This window comes from Varanus komodoensis, unplaced genomic scaffold (assembly GCF_004798865.1).
Source record: "Varanus komodoensis strain SLA01 unplaced genomic scaffold, ASM479886v1 scaffold11, whole genome shotgun sequence".
Lineage (NCBI taxonomy): Eukaryota > Metazoa > Chordata > Lepidosauria > Squamata > Varanidae > Varanus > Varanus komodoensis.
In genome coordinates this window covers 1,413,299-1,436,131 of record NW_025335317.1, presented here as the reverse complement: position 1 = coordinate 1,436,131, position 22,833 = coordinate 1,413,299, and the positions used below count along the sequence as shown (strand labels likewise).

General features: G+C 56.2%; 1 protein-coding gene across 1 annotated transcript; it reads right to left on the bottom strand.

Moving 5' to 3' along the window:
* Nucleotides 1–3,217: 3,217 nt before the first annotated feature.
* On the bottom strand, nt 3,218–22,780 carry PKD2L1 (polycystin 2 like 1, transient receptor potential cation channel). The gene is made up of 15 exons (XM_044420047.1): nt 22,474–22,780; nt 17,982–18,095; nt 15,541–15,668; nt 14,456–14,709; nt 12,169–12,393; nt 11,243–11,471; nt 10,194–10,364; nt 8,853–9,034; nt 8,519–8,639; nt 7,783–7,881; nt 7,420–7,541; nt 7,063–7,180; nt 6,521–6,657; nt 4,063–4,189; nt 3,218–3,424 (listed from the first exon to the last, which is right to left on the bottom strand). The coding sequence occupies exons 1-15, from the start codon at nt 22,778–22,780 to the stop codon at nt 3,218–3,220; spliced, it is 2,541 nt and encodes an 846-aa protein (XP_044275982.1).
* Nucleotides 22,781–22,833: the final 53 nt, after the last annotated feature.

The following is a 22,833-nucleotide window of genomic DNA, read 5'->3' as shown; positions in this document are numbered from 1 at the left end:
GGCCCCTTTCAGGCAGTGGTTTGGCTGCTGCTGACAGGTGGCAATCCAGCAGGCTAAAACTTGCCCGAGCATGCTGCGGTAGGGAAACCGGAGGGCTGCATGGGCCGCCTGAATAAGGAGGAACTGTGTGTTAAAGTTCTCACAGTTGTGCACAGCTTTCCAAATCACATCAGCGTAGCATTTTTGCGCTGGAAAACAGGGATCTCTCCAAGGTACATTTCCTGGCTAAGCAAAGATTTGAGCCGGGTTTACGCGACAAAAATGCGTGGCACTCTGATGCATGAAGTCAGGTGTCTCCAAACTTTGGGGGGCTGTGGGCACATGTGGAAGTCAGGGAAATTGTTGCGGGCTTCATCCCAGAATGGCTGCACAGTTGTTTCCATGGGCCAGGGAAACAGTAATGTATGAATTGCTGCTCAAAAGTTTCCCAACCCAATAAAAGGTACTCACATAAAGGGCTTCACCAGTCTGGAAGGCACGTACAATATGTCAAGCCACATTCTGGAGTAAAAAGGTGTTTTCAAAATATTTTAGCTTGTTCTTCCTGTTGAAATTTATATCAGATCAGTTTGAAATTTAGCACAACCATAGAGCTCATGAAGGAGATTGTGGATACCAAATGTCGTGGCATTGGCTCAATTGACATAATTTTTATAAGCAGTGGGATTCTGGGGCTTCTAATAGCAGGACCTATTCTTGCAACTCAGCTTAGCTAAAAAGTACTTCCATGCCCCTTTCATTTGTCCAATTTGTCATCAGAAACAAGGGTAGTCCGATCTTCCCCTGTTTTATAAGTGAGGAGTTGCTAGGGGCTTCTGCATTATTGGATAAACCAGTAAGACCTGTACCTGCTAAAGCATCCAGTAAGGAAGGGCTCGCTCACTCCTCCTAGAACTTTTCCACAGATCCTCTGACGGAGACCAGCTTGCTTCCTCTCGATCCATCTTTTCTGCATTGAACTCTCTGTATGACCTGGAACCCAAGAGCCTGCTCGAGTCGGTTCATACATCTGGGTTGCTTAGACCTGCTTTTTTATTTGGGATTCTGCATGCATGGGATTGTTGAATGTCCTGTGGGTTGGTGGGTGGAAGACCAAACGGGAAGGGGCAGGGATGGCCCACAGCAAGCTGGGTCATCTCAGGTCTTGGGTCATCTCTCATCCCCCCCAGCTCTTGGCAGGTAGCTCAGCATGCAGGCCAGCAAGCCCTGTGGGGGCTGCGGACAGCCCCACGGCAAGCCAAAAGCAGAAGTTAGCTATTAAGAACGCTTGCGCTCCAAGGAGCCCTGGCACAGATGCCCAGCCTGCAAAGCCACGGGGGAGGGCTGGGTGGGGAACTGGGGACACCTAGTGGCCTGCTGGGAGGGACATCCAGGGGCTTTCGAGACGCAGACCAGCAGGCTGATGTTGGGGGGAGCCTTCTGTGGAGGCTGCTGAAAAGCAGCACCCCCCCCCCGCCCGCCCGTGGGAGTCTCTGTGATACACAGAATCTGCCCAGACCTCCCTTCCTGTCCGCCAGCCCACGTCCATGCAGCACCCCCAGCCGTGGCATGGCGGCACTGCAGGTATCGGGGCAGATTCTGTGTCCATGTCTGCAGGGACCGCAGTTAAGGCTGCCACGTGCAGCTCCGCCACAGGGAAGTGCCTCTTGGGGGCCTCCATGCAAGGACCTCTGCGGCTGCACCAATAATCGGCAGGTCGGGTCATGGGATTTTTCTTTGTCCACGAAGAACTCTGTATTTCTTAGGACGTTCTGGGAGCTCATGGGTGGAGGGTAGGGAAATCATCCAGGCTGTGCACACATCGTTCCACGAAAAATATTTTACTCCTTTCAATTTATATGATGCCTCATAACTAGAAGTACAACATCATAGCAGGGGTGCGGGAAGGAACGTGGGCAAAGAGAGCAGCAGACCGCACCGCGTGGCAGGAGTCACACAGGAGGGGGGCCTTCGCACGACCCGGGAGAGATGGTCATGGCAAAAGCAGCGTTCCGAGGAGCGGGGAGCGCGCAGGCTTCCAGGCCTCACTTCCGGACTTTGTGTCTTTGAGAGGCGTGCGTCGGCTCATGTGAAGGGCAGCGGGAATGCGCAAGACGTTGCTGGGATCAGAGCGGACAGCGAGTCTACACGGTGCATGACAGTCACCTTCAGCTGACGGCGGCATCCGCAGGCAACCGGGGGGCAAGGCAAGGGGGCTGCAGGTGGCGCTGGGGCTGGGAGGGGTCAGCAGAACCCACAGCACTGACAGACGGGCCAGGAGAGCAAAGCACCGCGGGGGTGGAGGGGCGTGGTGTGTCCAGCACTGGGCCTGCGCATGTCTTTGGGCTCTGGTGGGAGGGAAGGGCAAAAGCAAGACGTGAAGTTCTGGGAGAAAGATCGCCTCCAGAAATGCGCATCTATTGACTGGATTGCCTGGAATCACGGGCAGAAAATATTGCACAGCGCTAATTTCAGTTTATTAACAGCAACTAGAAACAGGACGGCACCAAAGTGAAATAACAGGGCAGCTCCGGAAACTGCTGGGGGAGCCATCCCGTGGCCTGGAGAGCGCACCCAGGGGCCACGGGACAGCCTGGGCCCCCGGACTCCGGGCGGGTGGGAGGTGGAGCCTCGCCCCGCGCCTGCCCGCTGCTCTCCGCGGCCGGGGAGCGGCCGCGGCGCAGGGGAAAGGGGCGGCTTGGCAGGCAGGGAGTGGCGGGGAGTGCCGAGCCTTGCCGGCCCCCAGGTGCCCCAGGTGGGTGGGCAAACGGCCGCCAGGCAACGCGCGGGGCAGGAGGGGAGTCAGCCGGAGGTTGCCCCGCCGGGACTTCTGCTCCGGGGGGCCGCGGGCGCCGCCGCGGGACTGCTCCGGGCCGGGGGGGACGGGGGTCGCGCCGCACAGAGAAGCGAGCGCGCTGCCTGCCCGCCCGCCCGCCCGCCCGCGAGCGCGGGAGACGCTCAGCGGATGATCCGGCAGCCCTCGCCGGAGTCAGCGCAGCTCCCCGGCCCGCCGACCGAGCGTGGCTGCGTCGCTCGGGACGCGCACAACCGCCTGCGCTGCGCTCTGGGCGCGCCTTGTGCCAGGGCGCCCGCGCGGTCCCACCTCAGGCGGGAGGCGCACGGATCGAGGCCGGGCCTGGGGGCCTTCTGCCTTGGGGTGGGGGCAGCTCTGGCTCGGTCCAGGCTGGACGGGGCGAGCAGCCGGAGCCACGGGGAACCCGGTGGTGCTCGGCAGCCGCTAGAAGCCCAGGTGCGGCTGCGGCGGGACGTCCCCGAGCACCCGGAGGCCCCGGTGCTCTGCCTTGGGCAGGGCGGCACTGCCGGGCGCCACGGCGTTTGCGCTGAGGTTGCTCCTCGGCCCGCGGGCGCCCTCCGTCCCGCCGTCTCCCGCAGCGCCCCGCTCGGCGCTTGGAGGGACCGTTCCGCTACGGCCAGGCTGTTCTTCCTGCGGGGAGGAAAAGACCCAGCTCAGTCGGAGGCTCGGCTCCCGCTTCCCTTCCCTCCCCGCCTTCCCTTCCTTGTGCTGTTCGCTTCGCAGCCCAGCCCAGCTTCATGCCTCTTGGCACCAACTTTGGACTAGGCTAGCAATTCCCTGTCTTGTGGCAGAAAGGGCAGTGCTTGCAGAAAAGGCCCTGGGAACGGGAACGGGACCCGTGGACCACAGATCCAAAAACGCTGAACCCCCGGGAACTGTGCAGGCGACGGCCAGTGTAGTACCAGTGCACAGACACCCAGCAGAAAAGCACCCAGCCTGAAACCCCGGAGCGTTGCTGCCAGCACACGCCAACAGTCCTGGGTTTGAAGGGCCAACAGCCTGACCCAGGGTCAGGCGCCCTGCTACGTTTCTGCTGTGTGAACAAAGCCGCTGTGGTGCAGAGCGGAAGCACTGCCTTTCCCTGCTGGCTGGGTGGCCAGTGCGTGTCTTCTACCCTGCTGCAGTCCAAGTGGAGGGTCTCCTAGTTTGGTTACAGGAGTTGGAAGAGACGCCGGAGGTCACCTGAACTCACTGCGCCCAGCATGGGCTGCAGTGCAAGATGCAACCACAGCACCCCGACGGATGGTCAACTGGTATTCGCTCAGTACCTCCAACGCAGGATCGTTGTTCTTTGGTTTGCTTCTCTCCAGCCCTTCCAGCTGAACCACCAAGGCGTCCGTCTTGGACATGATGCCGCTGATGGAATGCTCCAGCTGCAGCACTCGGCGCAGGAGTCTGTGGAGAAAGCGAGAATCACTGGACACCCTTCTCCCCAGCTGATGCGCCTTGGCCTGAGGGCCGTGAGTTCCTTCAACAGCCCTCGTGCTGGCGCATGGCGCATGGCTCTCACGCGGGTCTGGCAGAGACGGACAGCTGGGCTGGGGCTGGAGGCTTGCGTTAGCGATGCTCTGGGGTTCTCCCTGTAGCAGCTGGAAATTACTGGAATTGGAACCTAACATTTAGCTTGTTTGTAGAGTTCAGAGTGAGAACACTGAGCTGTGGAGCTCCGTCTTTGGATGCCCTTGCCGCATCTATCGCAGCCACACCCTAAGCCACAACCAAGTTTCACACCAAGATATGGATCAATGTCCTGGTAGTTCCATTCAAAGTCTGATGCCATTATTGAATCCTGGATTAACTATTCAGACTTAAGCTTTCACTGTATATTTGAGGTACACACATTTCTCCTGCATCCGTCAAATATTTGCCAGGCATGGATGTTAAGCCTAGCACAGTTACTTGGTTCTGTCCAGTGAGTTCAACCCACCTGAGGATGCCCATTGCTCTCTGGCACTTTTGCAGCTGAGTGCCAGGCATGCATCCCATGCTTTTACCGCCCCTGAACCAAAGCTGTCTGGGTGACTCACAAAAATCTAACTCAAATCGTGCTATTCCTATTCAGACCTGAGCCAGTTCTATTCTAACTTGACTCCTCATATCAAAGGCTCTGCGCTAAGTCGGACCGACACGGAATACAACTGTTGCCTGTTATGAGGTTTGTTGTTGCCCTGGATGCATCTTACACATTTTACATCCAGTTTTCAAAAAATCTTCTGCCTGCTTTAGCCATTAGCTCTGCGCAGGGTGTACTGACTCCAGAGCCGTGCAGTGGAGCCCAGCGGAAGAGCAGCCCCCCGCCCCCCCGCCCCCCGCCCGTGGCGTCTCCGCGAAGCACGGAGCATAGCGAGCTGGGTGCCTGGCACACTGCCTGCCTGGTGTGAGGGCGGACCTCCTGGCGGCAGTATCGCGGCTGAGCATCCGGCACACGGCCTCCTCTGGAGTCCACTGAGAGCGAGCGATTCAGGTGAACCGCATCCGTTTGAGGGAATCTGTTTTCAGGTCCCGGTTGCTTGGTACTGGATGCCACAGAGACTTAAACAGAAAGATTCCGATATTCCTTCCAGGCATCGGTGATGTGGCCACTCATAGGCCCATATGTTGGTGGGTACTGAAGTCTGGGTATCATATACAGAATAAAATACAGTGGTACCTCGGCTCACAAATTTAATCCATTCCATGACTCTGGTCGCGACCCAAACTGGTCATGAGTCAAGTCAAATTTCCCCTTAAGGGTCAGTGTCAATAAGGTTAATCCATCCTGCAACTATTTTTTTTACTCACAAATATTTGAAGCAAAGTGACAAAGGACAACAAAGATGGCGGCCATCTCCCCCCGCCCCCGATGGCTGCAATCATGCTCAGGGGTGGGGGGAGATGGGTGCGATCGCAGGCACACTGCGGGGAGGGAGATGGGCGCACTCGCGATCATCACCCATGTGGAGTTCACGACCTGCGGCAACGTTTCTATGAAATTTCTGTTGGCGACCCGATTTGGTCGTGAACTGAGGTGTTTGTGAGCCGAGGCACCGCTGCACAGCAGCTACAGCACTGAGGACTGCGGTGGGCTCCGTGACGCAGTTCGGGAGAGGAGGGCTCAAAGCAAAATGCAGGCGCGATCCTGGGCTGAGGACTGCACTGATAACGTGCTCCTGAAAGGAACCCGGGGAGCTACAAATTATGCATTGGAAGGCCAGGTGTTGGGTAGTAATTGCATATTTAAAAATATGATCTGTGCTAAGATTCATAGAGGGCAGGATTAGGTATACAGGAAAAGTGGGATTTACCGATGTCCTTTCAGTATTGCAGCAGAAAAATAATGCTTGTTTGATTTAATGCTGATCTACAGTGAAGTAAAAAAGATTAATTTCATAAGAGTAAGGAGAATTCAACTCAAGAAAGCTGGCACTGTGACACAATGAAGATAATTAACATTATTTATTTTGTGTAGATGGGCACGTACCCAGAAGATGCCTTCATGCAATTTTGAAAGATCCCACCCCGCTGCGCCAGAGCTCCCTCCCCCACCTATCCATGCTGCACTCGCAGGGGGCCGCAGAGGCTGTGTGGGGCGGCCAGGGTGGGAGGGCTGCTCCCATCCGCCCAGGAACGTGTGACTAAAATGTGGCTCTGACCTGCACACAAAGGCTGCACAGTCTTCCAGGGGTACATTGTGCACGGACTCTGCATTTGGCTATTGAAGTTATAGAACAAAATAATGTTACACACATTTGGAATTCTTCCTCCGAGACTGAGCTTCTCTTGTCTGCTTGATTGTTCTTCTCCTCTGCGAAGGCAAGAGTGTCTTCCAAACCGTTTCCCCTAAAGGATTTCCCCAAATTCTTAATTTCAGCATTCAGAGCAACCTGGGAAAGGAAATATAAGCAGCCATTGGCTCCATCAAGAGTTTACCACCACAGTGGTGTCAGGGGGTGTTTTTAGGACCCCGTCTCACCATCAGCTAGGCACACTTATTTCTGTCTCTGGGAGAACCGCGGAGAGGAGCGCCTCCCCATGAGCAGGCCTGCCGTGGCCGTGCCGGCACTCCAGGGATCGTTCCTTCGCATCATCGGCTGCACCTGGAAGTTCCTGGGACTAGTGAATCCTGCTCAGCTTGCAGACCTCCTAGCCTTGCAATTTCCTGTGCCACAGCAGGGCTGTAGTTTGCCCGGGTTTTCCAGTGCTGCCTGGCCACCCCCTGCCTCTCGGTTCCTTCATTCCCCCAGCCCAACTAAGGCGTATTAAACAGACCCCATCCCCTTTGGCCGTACCCTCTTCTCCTCCAAGTCATTTTGCATTCTCTTCTGCTCCTCTTCATCAAGGATCTGGTTCCCGTCTTCATCAAACCTGGCAAAGGCCGCCGTGATCTCATGCTCCGCGTGGCCAAGCCTAAGGAGGGAGGGAGGGAAGGAGAACAGGAGGAGAGCCTATTCGCAAGGGGCCTTTCCATTCCAAAGTCTTGGTAAAATGGTCTCCACATCTTTTTCATAAGATGTGTCAAGCATGCACTGTCATTTTACACTGTCTTTTAACTTCTTTGTACTACTTCAAAAATACGTGATGGCCGCTCCCAGTCAGAAGGATGATGGGCAGCTGAGAAAGTGCATGGGAAGCTTTGAAGCACTTACTCCCTCAAGCTGTTCTTAAAATCCTCGAATTCCAGCTCCTTGGTTCCCTTCTGCAGCGCTTTCTGCACGTCGGAGATCCGGTCCTTTTTCAGCTTCAGCTTCATCAGGGTTTTGTTGTAGCCCTGGGTGCAAGAAAGGCACAAAGAAAGCTCAGCCCGGCAGTCCCAGCTGCTATGGACAGAGAGGAGGATGGCAAAGGACTGTGAAGACACGCTGTCCCTCATAGGCTGAGGATCCACAGACAAAGACGCCGCTCTCCCTCTCCCCTGTAAGCGCGAGGACACGCACACACTGGCCCAGCACGCCAGCACAGCCAATGGGAACCACAGTCTAGGAAACATATCCTGAAGTGAAGGAAAGAACCTGTTTTAGGATGTCTGAGAGCTGCAACTCATTCTTCTGGTTGGAAAGCTCCTCTTTGACTTCGGAATAGGTGTCGTTGATAATAGCCAGGAACATGTTCTGCAGAAAGGAGAGCAGAGGTCAGACGGATGGACGGACGGACAGGTCCAGGCTCATCAAAGCACTCTGGCTGTTCCCTTGAGCGACAGCAGCCCTGCCCTTCTCTTCCATCGTGTCCCTCTGCCAGGAAGCAGACTGGGCTCAGTTATTCTTGGCTTCACACAAGGCAGGTAATTAAACATCAAGACAAGCTGCAAGGTAAGGCAGCGGCAGGCACACCAAGTTAGGTTTTTTCCCAAAAGCAGCTTAATTTCCCCCTGTTTAAAGCCATCTCTGAAGGAGGAGTTTATAACCTCCTGGAGCAAGCTGGGCATCCCTCCCCTGCTGAATGCACTACTCTGCCAAGGAGCACACTCGCTCGCCCACCGGCTGCCGGAGGTCCTGCCACGCCTCGCCACGGCCCGGACGGCACCAGGCCAGGGGCTGCTTGACCAGGCTGTGCTGGGTGGCATGAGAAGGGGCAGTGCCACAGAAGGCAGGCCCTGCTGGCCGGCCAGAGCCATCCCAGCGAGCTCTCACCTGCGCTCGGCCGGTCTGACCCTACCTTTCCCTACCTGTTTATTTCCTTGCTATTTCTGCATCTCAGGTAAATTTCACTGGGCGACCCTCAGTTGCAAACAAACGAGCAGCAACTTACCAGCAGCACAAAGAAGACAAAGAAAACGTAGGTGACAAAGTAGATGGGCCCCAGCACCCTGTTGGCGTTGTCGATCGCGTTGTAGTCGAAGTCACCGAGGATGATTCGGAACTGGGTGAAGCTGGGCGGGGGGAGGGAGTGGGTCAGCAACGTCAGGTCAGGGGGCTGGTGGCGCGGAGTGGAGCTTGGAAAAAGGCGAGTGAGAACAAACGAACGCACACACACATGGCAGGCGCCACAGCTTTTCCTCTGACCAGATTTCCTCTGGCCAGGAGCTTAGCAGGGAAGCGGAAAGAGGAGAGGGAGGGAGGGGGGAGGGGGGAAAGGCACTCACATGCATTTGACAAAGGTGCTGAAGTTTTCCACCTGGGTTCCAAAAAGAAGGTATCCCAGCTGTGCGTAGGCAAAGAAGACGATGAAGAACATGATGGCAAAGCCCAGGATGTCCTTGGCGCAGCGCGCCAGTGTGGACGACAGCTGCGTCATCGTCTTGTTGAAGCTGATGTACTTGAATATCTGGGAGGGGTGGGAGAGCAGAGGGGTGTCTGTTCAGAGCCACCACAGAACAGCACCTGTCCTTAGCCAGGTTGGCCCAGTTGCCAAAGCGGGATGCTGAGAACAAGCATTTGGCAGTCTCGGTCTACCCTGGTGAACAGAAATGAGCTCTTAGCGATCAGACACACGCCCCACTGAGCGTTCTGCAAGCTGAGGAGCCGAGGGACCAGTGCACACGTCTGTCCAGTCGTTCCCAGGTGAGAACCACCAGAAAGTGCCATTTTGGACATCTTCTCTCTCTGATTCTTCTAGGATCCAGCTGTGGGTCATACCATTATTTGCTAGCAAAGACGCCAGGCGTCACACAACCTGCAAAGCAGCGCGGCTGTTGGAGCTGGATTTGTGCCTGAGTGAAGCCAGGCACTGCCCGGCCAAGGTACCCTTGAGGAAGGGGCTGCATCCTTTGAGGGGGAGGCCGACCCACAGCAGGGGAGGGGCAGCCGCGTAGCCCCCTAATGTTTCCAACTGCACAGGCTGCAAAGCTGCCTGTTTACTAGGGGAGTCTGCCATGGAGTAGCTGCTGGTGCTACCGCAGGCTTCAAAGATGCGGATACACTTAAATGACTCTTTAGAAATGGAAGTGTTGGAGAAAGCCAAATAACGCGGATGCGCTCACCCAGCCTCGGTGCTGACAGATGCGGCCACATCTTCCCTCCAATGCATGGTGATAGACGAGCATTTCCATTGTAATCCTTGAAAGGATTGTTGTAATCCTTGAAAGGACTCTGCGGGAGCTGCTGCATCGGCTATTATCCCCATTTTGCAGAGGGGCAGGGAAGTGGGGGCTTCCCCAGGCCGTGCAGGGGGCTCGTGGCAGGAGGGATGTGCTTCCCACGGATGCTCCCACCTGTCTGCTGGCCACGGTGGCCGTTCCTCCCAGATCTTGCCAAGTCCCTCTCCTTGTCCTTGAAGCTGTCGCTCTGCTGCCCGCCCCAGCTTTCATCCATCCTTCCTCAGCCTTCTCCCCATAGATCTCCTCGAATCCCCCTGCCGTTCTTCCCTCCATCCAGAGCCCTTCCCACTTCACCCCTCCGTGCACTTAATAGGAATGCAGTTCTTGGCTCTGAATTCACGACTGAACCCATACGCAGGGAAGACCACAAGCAACCTAGGACAGTACCTTGATCCAGGCAAAGAATAAGTTCACGGCATTCATGTTGTTGTACTGCGTCTGCCAAAACGCCAAAAACTCAAAGTCTGCGTAGATGCTGGGGTTTCTGAGCAGCTGCCCCATCAACCGGTTGACTTCGATTGTGCGGAAGATGTGGAATCCAATGGCTACAATAGACAGCTGAGAACAAATCTGGGATTCAGTGGATGCCGTGCAGAGTCTGGGCACCACCTTTCCGAAGTCCCCGTCCCACGACCTCAGTCTCGCCATGCCAGGAAACTTTTGTTTGCATGCTTGCTCATTGTTCAAGGGTTTGGGTGGAACCATGTTTAGACTTAACTTGGGGGAAGCTTTTATGAGGCAATAAAGTGGCATCTGTAATTGATAACTGATGGAATGAGATACACTTTATGCCTGCAAAGGTGAGACTATAGGACTATTCAGGTGAAGAGAGATGTTCGTTGTGCTGCTTTGGGGACAGAGGAGACGGTGCGAGTAAAGGCGTAGAACCAGGCCCTGGCGTTTTCCCTGCAAGGAAGGGCAGCCTCAGAAGTCTACTGCTCTGAGCGGAGGAATCATGTGTGAATGAATGCTCTATTTTTTTTTCTTTCTGTGCAAAATCATGCCTATTTGGCTTCCTCACCCTCCAGATTTCAGACGCTCCGGTAAACATGGATCTAGAATGCCATTGTGGGAAAAGCATCCGGCGGCTCGTGCTTCAACAACCCACGGTTGAAGGCAACCCGCACTCAACCCATGGCTGTAGGTCATGGTTGTCCAAACCCAGCCAATGAGGGGAATGCAGTAACGAAGAGGGAAAGAAAATGCAATTGTATCGTTTTCACATCTGTAGGCTTGGTTAATCATCATCGTTTTAGAATCTCTACCTCATTTGGGGCTTAAAATACATATGAGCAATTCATAAATAAAGATCTGTTTAACAAACCACCCCTGGCAATTAGCTCACCGGCAGATGCTTTGAGGACTAATTTGTCCTTTGACCTAATTTGTCACTGCATCGGTTCTCCTGCCTTCCCGGTAACTGTGAGAAACCTTACCAGGATGACCACTATATCCAAGATGTTCCAGATGCTGGTGAAGTACTGCAGCCTGTGGATGCGCAGCTCCAAGATCTCCTCCACAATGTAGTAGAAGATGAAGACGCAGAAGACGACCTCACACGAGACAATGAAGAAATCCCAGGTGCTGACGTACCGGAGGAGCTTCACCGTCCGGATCTGCCACGAGGGGATGGCGCCACCGGTGGCCGGGAATTCAACCACCAACCTGGACAGCAGAGAACGCCTCTGGATTCAGCCCGGTGCGGCATATTCTCTCGATATTTACGAAGTACAGTGATATGAGCTCACTGTATGAAAAATAAGATCGGCTGGGGCTCCACCACCACCAACGAAGCAAACTTGAAATGACCCAGAAATAACCCTCGAATCGTGAAGCAGAAGGGTGGGAGGCTTAGGAAGGCCCGAAGGAGGTGTTTCTTCTACCACAGGCCACCCGCCCGGACGGACTGAAAAGGCGCCTGAACACTGGAGCAGAGGCTGAGGCTTTGGGTGCGCCATTTTGGAGGGCGCCCTGCCCTTCCAGGGCCCGACGGCACAGGGCTCCACATGCCAGACTCCTGGGTGGGCGGCTCCTCCCACTTGGCAGCTTCGCACACGCAGCGGGCTCAGCAGCGGGGGCAGCGAGGCCAGCCTGTGGGCAAGTCGGGCAGGGCTCCGCCTTTGTCCTTACGGGGCTGCACTCCCCGTGGGCTTGCCAACGAGCAGGTGTCCAGGCCTTTTAGGATTCGGGGTGTCATGGAATCCCCGGATCCAGAGCAGCGGGCCCTGGCTTTCATGAATATGCTCACGCCACGGCTACGGAGGAAGGATCCTTTCAAGTGCGCAAAATGGCAGCGGACCTTTTCACCGAAGGGGGCAGAAGGGGAAGAAGAGCGAGAGCTGCCAAGGGAGGCGTCACCTACCGGAGCACACAGAAGAGGTTGATGTTGGCATTGTACACGGAGAAGTCGATGAAGACAACCCGAGTTCCACGATCCAACCACAGGTTGTCCTTCAAGACCTGGAGCTCTCCGGCACTTTCCTGCCGGGTCATCTTGAGGTCCAGGTAGTATCCTCCTCCGCTGTAGCTTGTCAGCTTCCCCCAGTGAGAGGAGCCATCCAGTTCTTCCTCAGTGTGGTATTGCCACCTGCCCAAGGGAAGCATTGGAGAGGAAGAGAGTGCCCGTGAGTGGTGGGCAGGTGGCACTCGTGCCAGGCCCAGGAGGCGCCTGGCCTTCTAGCTCTACTGTCCCACGTAGCATGCAGCAGAGGCCGACGCCACTGAAGCCACGTGCAGTGAGGAATGGCCTTGAAAACACCTCACTTCCCCAAGCCCTTGCCCGTCCGAGTGCGTCTTTCAAGGCCCGTCTAAACCTGGCGCCAGGAAGATGCCAAGAGGGCATTTCGGCAAGCCGCCTTGAACTTACAGAGAAAAGGAGGCAGAGTGCTCCTTGCATTGTGGAGAAATGCTTTAAATGAAGTGAACGTATGTGGGCCTGTTGAGCAATGATGAAGATGTTCTCTGAGAATGTGCAGAGGCACCTTCTCTCATGTCGAGGGATAAGTGTGTGTGTGTGGAGGGGGCTTCGTTAGTGTGTGAGCCTCCTCTTCCCTTCTGCATGCTTCTTTTTCTAGGCATGGAGCAGTAGGGCTCCTGACCTTCCCAATAATTTGGTAACTCTGTTGTTCTTGTTCTTTTTGAAGACCCATATTTACGGCTAGGCATGTGCAATTTTCACGTTGGAAAGAAAACAAAGTCCTAATTTCGATATAATGCGGCGCTGCCCCCTAGAGGATCTGGTAAGTTAGCAACCTGCATTGAAAACATGTTGCTTTCAAAATGTAAGCAAAATGATAGATGTTCGTTTTGGGCCAACTGGCTCAAACCAGCTGGGAGCATCGAGATGCAAGGGCTTTTCAGCTGCCCGGCGGGGAAAGGAAGCTCAGCAGAGATCCCAACTGAGTGGCCGGAGCAACTTCCCATCCTCCTGCCCCGGAGCACGAAAACCCCCGTGCCATCTGGGCACTGCCTCGGAGCTGTGGGTTGGTGCTCCAAGGCCTCTGGGCCCGGGCGCTTCCGGTGGGAGGTCAGAAGACCACCGTGGCCACGAGGAGACAGTGGCGGGTGGCTGTCTGTCCGCGTGGCTGCACCTTCTGTGTGCAGACATTCTTGTTCTTCCTTTCTTCTCCCCGGGGCCTGAGTTTACCGCCGATGGCCATCTCCCCCTGCCCCGTGTCTAGTACCATTGACGTTAAAAGCTTCCTGTGCACCCCTTGTTAATACATTTTGCTTTGGGATCCTTGTGGCTGCAATTATGGCTGGCCAGCTGAGGCCAGGGAAGGTCGCTTGACTATCTGCTCAGTAGTCGTTAGCCATTGAGAGGGGGAGTTCAAATGAGGGAGGGCCTGGGACTGGGTGGCTCCAGGCAGCACCTCAGCCAGCTGGACAGGGCTGCGGGCCACCAGATGGACCAGGACAAGACCAACTGCCTGGCATGGGAATATTCAGGATGCATATGCAGCTATACATGCAGGATGCAAGCACAGTAAGAGCCTTTCCCCACTGCTTATGTGCAAAACTTATTAACTTTGCCTAGTTTAATGGGAGTAGTGCAACTCCGATAAGCACCGGAAAACCAATAGCAGGTGAGAATATCTTGCCAGGAGAAGAACCTCAGCACAGGTCACTGCCACTGGCCAAACAGTACCTTAACACCCTCTTTCTTCGAGATATTCCTCCCTGCATACTTTGCTCAGCATTTGATGCCTTGTTCCATATTTCTGGACATTACTATTGCCGCCTTGCATTTATACTCTGCCTTTTTTCCTCTTGTGAGAAACGTATGAGGCGCAAAGGCCCAGCTACTAGGAGCAGGGCCCTTCTGGGCTGGATCCCACCTTGGGAAAGCTTGTCCGGGGAGATTTGCCAAGCCTTGACGTGAGACTTGTTTAGGCATCTGGCTACAGGACTGCAGTTCGAGACGCTCTGCAGCTTTTGGCTCTCCTGGCTCGTTCCTTTAACACCGTTCCATTTGCGGTTGTCCTTGCAGGTGCCATTTGTGCCACTGGAAATGTTCCCGTCTTCCTGAAAACGCGTGCCTACGGCTCCCTGCGCACCTCCGGGGAGGCAAGGCACAGCAGAAGGGTCCAGACCACGTGGGGAAGCAAGGCGGCGTCTGTCAAGCGGAGGCGGGGCGCCAGCGCACTTACGCGGTGCCGTTGAGGAGCCCGAAGGGGGACCGGTTTTCCTTGTCCTCGCTGTACACGTCGTAGCAGCCCGAGATGTCTTCCTTGAAGTCGTTGTGCACCACGCACGAGTTGTTCTGGACCTTCAGCTGGCGCAGCCGCGGCACCCCCAGCAGCAGGTTCTCGTAGTAGATGTACGACTGTGGATCGTGGCCCAGGGGCTTGCTGTTGTACCACTTGGTCCAGTACAGGCTGTTCAGCAAGGGGCCCTGCGAATACTGCGGAGACAGGCGGGGGGGGAGAGACGCGCGTGCGGCTCAGGACGGCCGTGCCGGGACCGCAGAGCAGCCTCTCTGGCGGGACGCACGACCGCAGGGGGAAGGCCCCCGTCTGCGGCCCGGCTTGCAAGGAGGGGAGGCAGGAGTGAGGGGGGGAAAGGGGGCAGCTGTGGGGGGGCTCGCTGGGCGGTGGGGATGGCTCAGCCCCCAGCCGGCAGGTGTGAGGGGGCCCGCCATGCATGGTGGGCGCAGCCAAACCCCAGCGGGCACAACCAGCTCAGGCAGACACACTCAGGCCTGCCCCAGCTGGGAAAGACGCGCTCCATGGCTCAGCTGCTGGCCCTGGGCGAGCTGCCATGTGGACGGACGCCGTGGCCGTGCCTGGCGCTGCGTGAGGAACCCAGCCTGGGGAAGGAAGCCGCTGGGGTTCCTCGGCGCAGCTGCTCTGGCTTTGGCCCTTCGACCCGCACACGGGGTGTTCATGCGGGCGTCCGGCAGGAAGCGAGTCCCTCAGACAGGCTGTCCACGTGCCGCCCGTGAGCCCAGGCAGCCGGGGCATGCCGCTTCCACACACGTGGCTTGCAGCCTTCCTTTGCACAGAGAATCACGTGGTGCAGAGAAGCCGCCAGCGTTCCTGGGCGCTTGTGCAGTCGCTCGCGGCTTGGCTCGCTTCCTGGCCGGGCCAAGTGCGGGAAGGGCCCTGGCCAGCGCACGGGAAAGACGGTCCTCATATCCCACCACGTGGCGGCCGCTGGTCAGTGCAACGATTTCCGATTCACTTACATAACAGGACACAGGGAACATAATGCGTCCCACGTTCCTGGTACTCACTTCCCAAAACTCAGCCATGCTTCCAATATCCTGGAAAGAGATCCCACTGTCAGAAGAGGTTTGCAGGAAAAGTTCGGACATCACTTTGGTGTAGTAGTAGGCATTTGTACTGGTCATCCCATAAGTCACTGAGGGAGGGAAAAAACAGCAAGATCGACTCACTCTGGGGAATGGCCTGAAATTCAAACCACTGGTTTAGTTAGGTAAGGCAACGCCTTTCACGGGAAAATCTTCGTTAGGCAAAATGTATCAGCTGCCAAGAGGTGCAGCGCTTTAACATTTACAGGAGAGGCAAAATCTTTGAATAGAAATGCACAGGTACCGCCTTGCCTGCATTCTCTGAACCCAACAAAAGGGGCCGTCTGTGCTCAGTACTTCCAGAATGAATTAAGAAAGAATGAGAGAGCCAGAAAAGCCCTTCAGCTTGCACCCCACCTTTGCCAGGGAAGCCCCAGATCCGCTGGGGTGAAAACTCAGCCCCCGCAGGAACGCAGCACCTCTGCCTTTCCTTTGTCATCCGCTGTCATTTTGCCATCCTCGCTGAATAGCTGGCTGCCATTCATTCATTCATTTATAGTTTTTATATGCCATCCAACACCAGAGTCTCTGGACGGCTTACAAAAAAGCACAAAAAACAACAGCATACCAACAAACGCACTGCATCCAACCATCAATAATAAAATAAAAGAGAAAACCAATTAAATGCTAAAACGTTGGGAAAATAAAAAGGTTTTTGCCTGATGCCAAAAAGAATAAAGCAATGGCGCCAGGTGAGCCTCCCCGGGGAGCGTGTTCTGAAGTTGGGGTGCCACCACTGAAAAGGCCCTTCTCCGGGTAGCCACCCGCCTGATCCCCTTCAGAGAGGGCCCCCGGAGAAGGGCCCCTGCCTCTGATCTCAAGGGATGGGACGGCACATGGGGAAGGCGGTGCCCCTCAGCATCCAGGCCCCAAGCTGCTCCTGGGGCAGCAGTAATCACTTGCGTGCCAGGCCGCGCACTTGCTTGCGCGTGCCTCGCTGGCTGACTTCTGAGGAGACCTGATAAGGAGACTCTGACACAAACAAATGTTCCACGCTTCTGTGTCACACGGGACAAAACATTCGAACCGGATGAGAAGCCCGAGTGAGCTCCGTGCTCTGCTTGATGCGATAACGATGGCGGGCGAACCTGCTGCCTTGCGGTGCGTGAAATATGACCTGCTGCCCTATGAGGCATCGCAGGTGCTCCCGGCAGATAACAATGAATCTGGCTAGAGCAAACAGCCATTGTTGTGCCCACACATATCTGGCTTCGCGCTGAATGAAATCTCTCCGGGAGCACAAAGCAGCCGCTCTCTATGTTATCGTCCTGCCCACCCTTCCTGGCCGGCCCCTGGGATTAAACGGGAGAGGGAAGTGCTGGGGTGCATCTCCAGCTCCGGGAGGCTGCGGGAGACGCTGACACCGCTGGGACATGTTCCCACTCCCGTGTCAGGAGCAGCACCAGGCCTCCGGGCCCACCAGGGAAAGGGATGGGAATGTCGCCGTGACTTTGGTCATCCTTCCTGGAATCCACGGACAACTTCTCTGGACTTCCTTCAGTCTCAGTTTAGCCCAGCTGTTTAGGGAGGCCGATGCCATGTGCTGCTTGCTTTCTCTAACTCAGCACTCCTAGTAAACCTCTCCTCCTTGCGCCTCGGGAGCTTCCTGGATATTTTGCCCAGCCCAGCGGATCCCGCATGCATGTGCCAGGCGGCTTGTGCCTGGAAGGGTGGATGAACGGGAACCGTGGAGTTGGGCCCGGCCTGGGGGCCACCGGGAATGCTCCCGAACATTTGCACGGCTCTTATTTATTGCGCTGCATTTACACCCCGGCTGCCTTCCTCTTGCAAGGAATCCGGGGCAGCACACATGGCTTTCTCCCTCTCCATTTCTCTTCACAGGGACAACCCTGGTGAGGTGGGCTGGGCTGAGGAGCAGTGGCTGGGTTCACACACAAGAAGCCACGGTGAAATTCAAGCTGCTCAGACGTCACCGATGCTTCCCCAATCCTCTAGACCCAGGATCCTGTTCTGGCATTGCTGGCGTGGAACACCATAGAGTTCCCTGGCAAGAGTGGCTGTGGAAGCCCCACCCTCAGGAACAGACCCTCAGAACGGTCAGGATGCTGGGCAGGACAGCCGGCCAGGGAGAGGGACCCCACGTGGACCCACAGCCTCGCCATCCACGTGACGGAGATCCTGATGGCCAAGGCTGGGGCAAGCTGTGAATACGGCTCACGCGCAAGGACAGGGCTGTCCTTCTGGCATCGGTCCTGCTCTGCAGCCACACTCGCCGTTTCTCGGAACAGCCGTCCCCAGCGGCTGGGACTGCCCACACGACTGGTCTTAAGAAGAAGAGGAATGGCAGGCTGAGGAAAGGGGTGCCGGAGCACAGGCAGCTCCGGAGGAACCACGCTACTCACGCAGGCAGATGTCCACCAGGAATATGATGTAGACCAGCAGTTCACGCAGTGTGGTCTTCACGTAAAGCTCTCGATCCTCCGCAGTGTTCTCCGTCAGAGTTGTGCCCCAAAGTCCTGGGGGGGGGGGGGGGAGAGAGAGATGCATGTCCATGAAGATGCGCTTCCAGGTGGCCCATCTTCATGGACATGCATCTGCCCAGCTGAACCCAGCAGCTTAGAAAAGCGGGCCTTCTTTTCCTCCTGCCCTCACATTACCTGTGCCTGAGAACCCAAGGCTGCCATTTCAAAACTGCCTAACTCAGAATGAATTGCCCTGAACTCAGCTCAAGCCTAGGAATGCATAGTGCATGTTGTCTTTTCAAGGAACTTGTGGCTAATCGGTTAACTGATTGTTTCCATTTATTAAATTGCTAAAATAGTTATTACATTATTAAATTTGATGCTTTAATGACATTGCTATTTCTTTAATGAAATTTATATCCTGCCTTTTTAGCAAAAATGGCACTCGGGGTGAATCACAGTGTAAAATACAAATTAGGACAAGGTCTTGTTTAAGACATAAAATAACAATGAATTGTGTTACAAGTACAATTTCAAAAAATGAGGAACTCCTTCTGACATCATCAGAAGGACTAGAGTTCCTTCACCTGCCGCCAGCTTGGTGTCAAAAGCCTTCCTGGCTAAAAATGCCCAGCAGGGGGGCCAGAGAGAGGGAACCAAGCTCACCTGCATGGGCAGGGGGCTCCAGAGCATGGGGTCAGCGCACAGAAGCCCCCTCCCCACGCCCTCACTTAATGTGCCTCTGGTGCGGAGCGTCTTAAAAGCCGGGGCAGGAGCAGGGGAGAAAGCCACCTTTCCTGGCTTCTGCGCCAAGGACTCTGGTCCCACCCCGCCCTGCGAATCCTGCCTGAAAGCAGGCCAGCCGTCCAGCAACCAGCACCGCGATCCAGCGGAAATCCCCAAGCTCTTTTTAAAGGCAGCCCCACATAAAGCTTGCTGGGGTCCAAACAGACTATGAAGCAACCCAGGGAGGCAGCTTGGTTCTGCTCCGTAGAAGAAGACCCTCCAGAGCGATCTGGCCAAGCACCCAGCCAGATGGGAACATGGGCAGCTGCCCGAGAGCGGGCTCATTCGCGCTTCGTGCCCTCCACTTGTGCATGCAGAGCCGGGGGGGGGGGGGATTTGTCATCCATGTGACCCTGCAGGTCCCAATCCCCAAAACTCCCATTTTCTAGTCAAACCCCACCCCGAACTTCAGTTTGAACGCAAGAACCTGACTTTATGGGTTGGGCCCTGTTCCTTTTGAAAATTATTCACTTAACTTTTCTTTCATCTGCTCCTTGCTGCTGAGTTACATAACACCATTAAAGGGCTGAAGGACCCATTCCACTAATGGCTTGTTGTTATTGCCGTGCTCAAGTAAACTTTCATCCAAAGCAGGTGTGAATTTCCACTTGAAAGCCAAGCGGGTTGCCCACATCAATACCGGGGTGCTCTGCTCCTTTCATATGGTCCCCAGTGGCTCGGTCCTGAGGACACCCAGACTCCGAGCGAGCAAGCCAGCTCCATGATGGCTGCAGCTCCAGGCCCCTGATCGAAAGCACTCAGGCCTGAACGGCATGGAGGGGTCTGTGATAAGGAAGGCTAAAAGCTTGGCTAATGCGCTCTGACATGCTGTCACACCCAGGATGAAACAGCTCACTTTTTCATTTTAAAGAGCAGCATTTCCAAAGAAGAAGCAGCTTATCAGTTGCCCTGCAAACTTTTTTTCCTCGCTTCCTGGTATCAGTCGCCCGGAGCTGCAGCAACCAACGGCAGCCCAAGAGCATCCTCAGCTGGGCTCGGCTCCTTGGAGTGAATTAACTGCGCCAGTTCAGCGGTGGGCAAGTGATCTTGCTTCTGCCAGAGCCCAAAAGCTCACCAACTGGCGCCAAAGGAAAACGGATGACTCCAGCTGAGTCTCAGAAGGAGTGGGATGGACATCCTGCTCAGAGGAAGATCCGCTTTTTCTTTTCTCCCATTTCTTTCTTTCTTTGACTGGGGACTCCATGTCCTAAGGCGGCTCCCCCTTTTGAAATGAGTTGGCAGCGGGTATGAATACCCAGCTCCTTGCGAAAAACAGCCCAAGAGGAGTCCTGTCAGAAACCCCCTTTGAAGGGAACCAGAGTCCTGAGGGCTGGCCACCGGTCAAAACAGCTCCCTTCCACAGGGAGTGGCTTGCACATTTCCACTCTCAGGCACGAGTGGAAAGGCAAGCACACGCTGAGGACAGTGAGTGCTGGGGGGGGGGGGGCCCCCCCCAAACGGAGCGCAAATCCCTGCCTTCTGAAGTACAGATCAACTGTGTCTTCATCTGGCTCATCAGGTCCCCTTCTGGCGGTGGTCCAGCCGAACCACTGTGGTCTCAGGGACCAGCCAAGGCGCAGGCTCACCCCCCTGCCCCGTGGGGAGCAGCTCACGGGCCCATAGGCCTGCACCCTGTCAGCCTGACGGGACAAGTGCATGGCAGAGCTTCCTCCTCTCGCTGGCCTTCCTGGAGGGGAGCAGGGCTCAGCACGAGGCGCCAGCGGGTGCTGGTGACCCCGAACTTTCCATGCTGGCGGGTGCCAGAGCAGGTGCCCGGCGAAGGTGCCTGCGCTCTCTCCTGCGCAAGGACTGTGGAGGTGGCCAGCCTCCTTCTCCAGGGCACACCCTGGGCTTCCCAAGTGCTGCATGGCAGGCGCCTGCCCAGACCAGTCCCAGGCTGCCGCTTCGCCCTCGGGCTTCCCTGGCAGCGCAGCCCTCCGAGGCGGCCACCACGCAGGTGCCTTTCTCCCCCTGCAGACATGACCTTTGCTTATGCTCAGAAGCACTCCACTGCAAGCAGCAACATATTTGACGGCAAAAGCGGCCACCCTGCGCAAAAGTAGGAAGCCCAACAGTTCAGGAGGTGGAACTCACATCCATTGCTGTGGGGTGAAGTGGCCGCTTTGCAGTGATTGGCCTGATTTTATGCTCTCTCCTGTCTGATCAATTCATGCTTCAAATACTTGACTATAGTTTGACCAATCCAGCCAAGCAGTTTGGTAATGGTTCTTCCCCTCCCCTCCCCTCCCCTCCCCATCCTTTGTTCTTGCCCCCTTCAGTTCCCTATAACTTGGCCAGGATCCTGCAGGAGCTGTTAGGATGCCTCCACTTCTGGTGCTTCAGTTTCCTGTTGCACCACACCCGCATGGGACAGCCCCAGCTTGGCCAGTCCCCTTGAACTGGGTTCTGTGAATGTAATATATTGAGACAGAGAGAGAGAGGGAGATGGAGAGAGCGCAAAAGCAACTAGGGCCTTCGTCTCTCGTGATGCTCCCGGGCAGCCTTTTGAACTTGCAAAACTGCCAGCTCTTGGTCAGCAGCACAAGCAGCGGGAGGGGCGGCCAAGGAGGGTGTCCAGGCACATCATCCCAGCTCTTGCACTCGCTGCATATCCTGCCTTTCCCTAGAAGCGCTTACGGTGGAGTAGGACATTCTCCTCGCAACCACCCTGTGAGGCAGAGCCACGGCTGAGCGGGTACGGGGACTTGGCTCATCCCAGCCAAAATGGAACGTTTTGAAGACCGCAGGGCTCAGAGCCCTGCCAAGAGGGGGCAGCAAAGAGAACCGACCGGAACATCTCTGAGCCAGCTGAGAAGGCAAACAACGAACCAGGACAAATGGAAGTTCCCCGCCCTGCCCGCTGCAGCTCAGCCCCTTTCCTGATCAAAGAGGGGGCAAAGACAGGTCTAGCCCCAAACAGGCATGGCCCAGGCAGCTCTGAAGCTGTGGCTCCACTCCGAGGAGTTTTCACAGAGGTGACCTTTACCACTGGGCACCCAGCCTCCCCCTGGTGAACAAGCTGCTGGTGCCTTTCCTGCAGCCCCTTCCTCTGTCGGGCACTCGCACTCCAAGGTGAAGTGCCAGAATGTCTGTGACGCAGTTTGGGCATCACAAACACCCACAAGGGGAGCTTTATCTCCGAACTGAGTGAGCACACCTTGAACAAGCAGCTCTGGGTTCTGTGCACATGATGCGCAGCATCGTTCACCTGGAAGTAAACCGAGTCCCTGCTGTGCCCACCGATGCAGAAGCAAGCCGAGTGAGTTCGGTGCATGTGCTCAGATCCCTCTCCTCTCCTGCACCTCCGCGGAGCTGTAGGAAATCCCGGCTGTCCCCCTCCAGTAGTCTGAGGGGTGCAGCCACTGAGCCGGGGACCGCCCAGCAGTCCCCAAGGGAGAGGCGACTCGTGGGCCCTGCGGCACTCGACCAGCAGTCCTGCCTCCTCCGTCTCCATCCCCGCTCCCTGCCTGGCGAGCACCCTCCCCACCCGTGCTGCACCCCGGTGGCGGAGTGCTGTCTGGACAGAAGCGGCCTCCGTGCCTCTCCCTGCCTGGAGAGGCAGGTGGGAGACGGACCCGTCGCAATGCCGGCCCTCTCCTCTCCGATGGGTCAGATGGCGCCTCGCCATGCCCCCCCCCCCGGTTACCTCGGATGCCTTTGAGGACATGGAAGCAGCACCCGGGGAAGGGGGCCGCCCTCCGCAGCTCCTCCAGCGCCTCGGCATTCGTTGCCTCCTTCCCGGGGGGTGAGGGGCCCGTCAGTCGCTCGACATTTTCGTAGGGGTTTTCCAGGATGGATTTGGGGTTGTAGATCGCCCTGATCTTCAGCGAGGAGGAAGGCGAGCCATTGTAGACGGGGTTGTCCCAGGCCCCTTTCCCCAGAGCGTCCAGTTCGTGCTCCTCCTGGGCTTGGAAATGGCTTTCTGCTCTGTTGTTGAGGCGGGAAGCACTCATGGCGGGTGCCTCGTCCTGATCCCGCTGCAGGCCGCTCAGCCACACTCCCGAGG

Bases quoted from the DNA above. Each gene is read 5' to 3' on its own strand.
- PKD2L1 (XM_044420047.1), bottom strand. From the start codon at position 22,780: ATGAGTGCTTCCCGCCTCAACAACAGAGCAGAAAGCCATTTCCAAGCC. The intron at 15,669-17,981 runs GTGAGTAGCGTG...TCCCTCCCTCAG, and splicing joins CCTGGTGGACATCTGCCTGC to TGACTTATGGGATGACCAGT. The intron at 7,882-8,518 runs GTAAGTTGCTGC...TCCTTTCTGCAG, and splicing joins TTGTCTTCTTTGTGCTGCTG to AACATGTTCCTGGCTATTAT.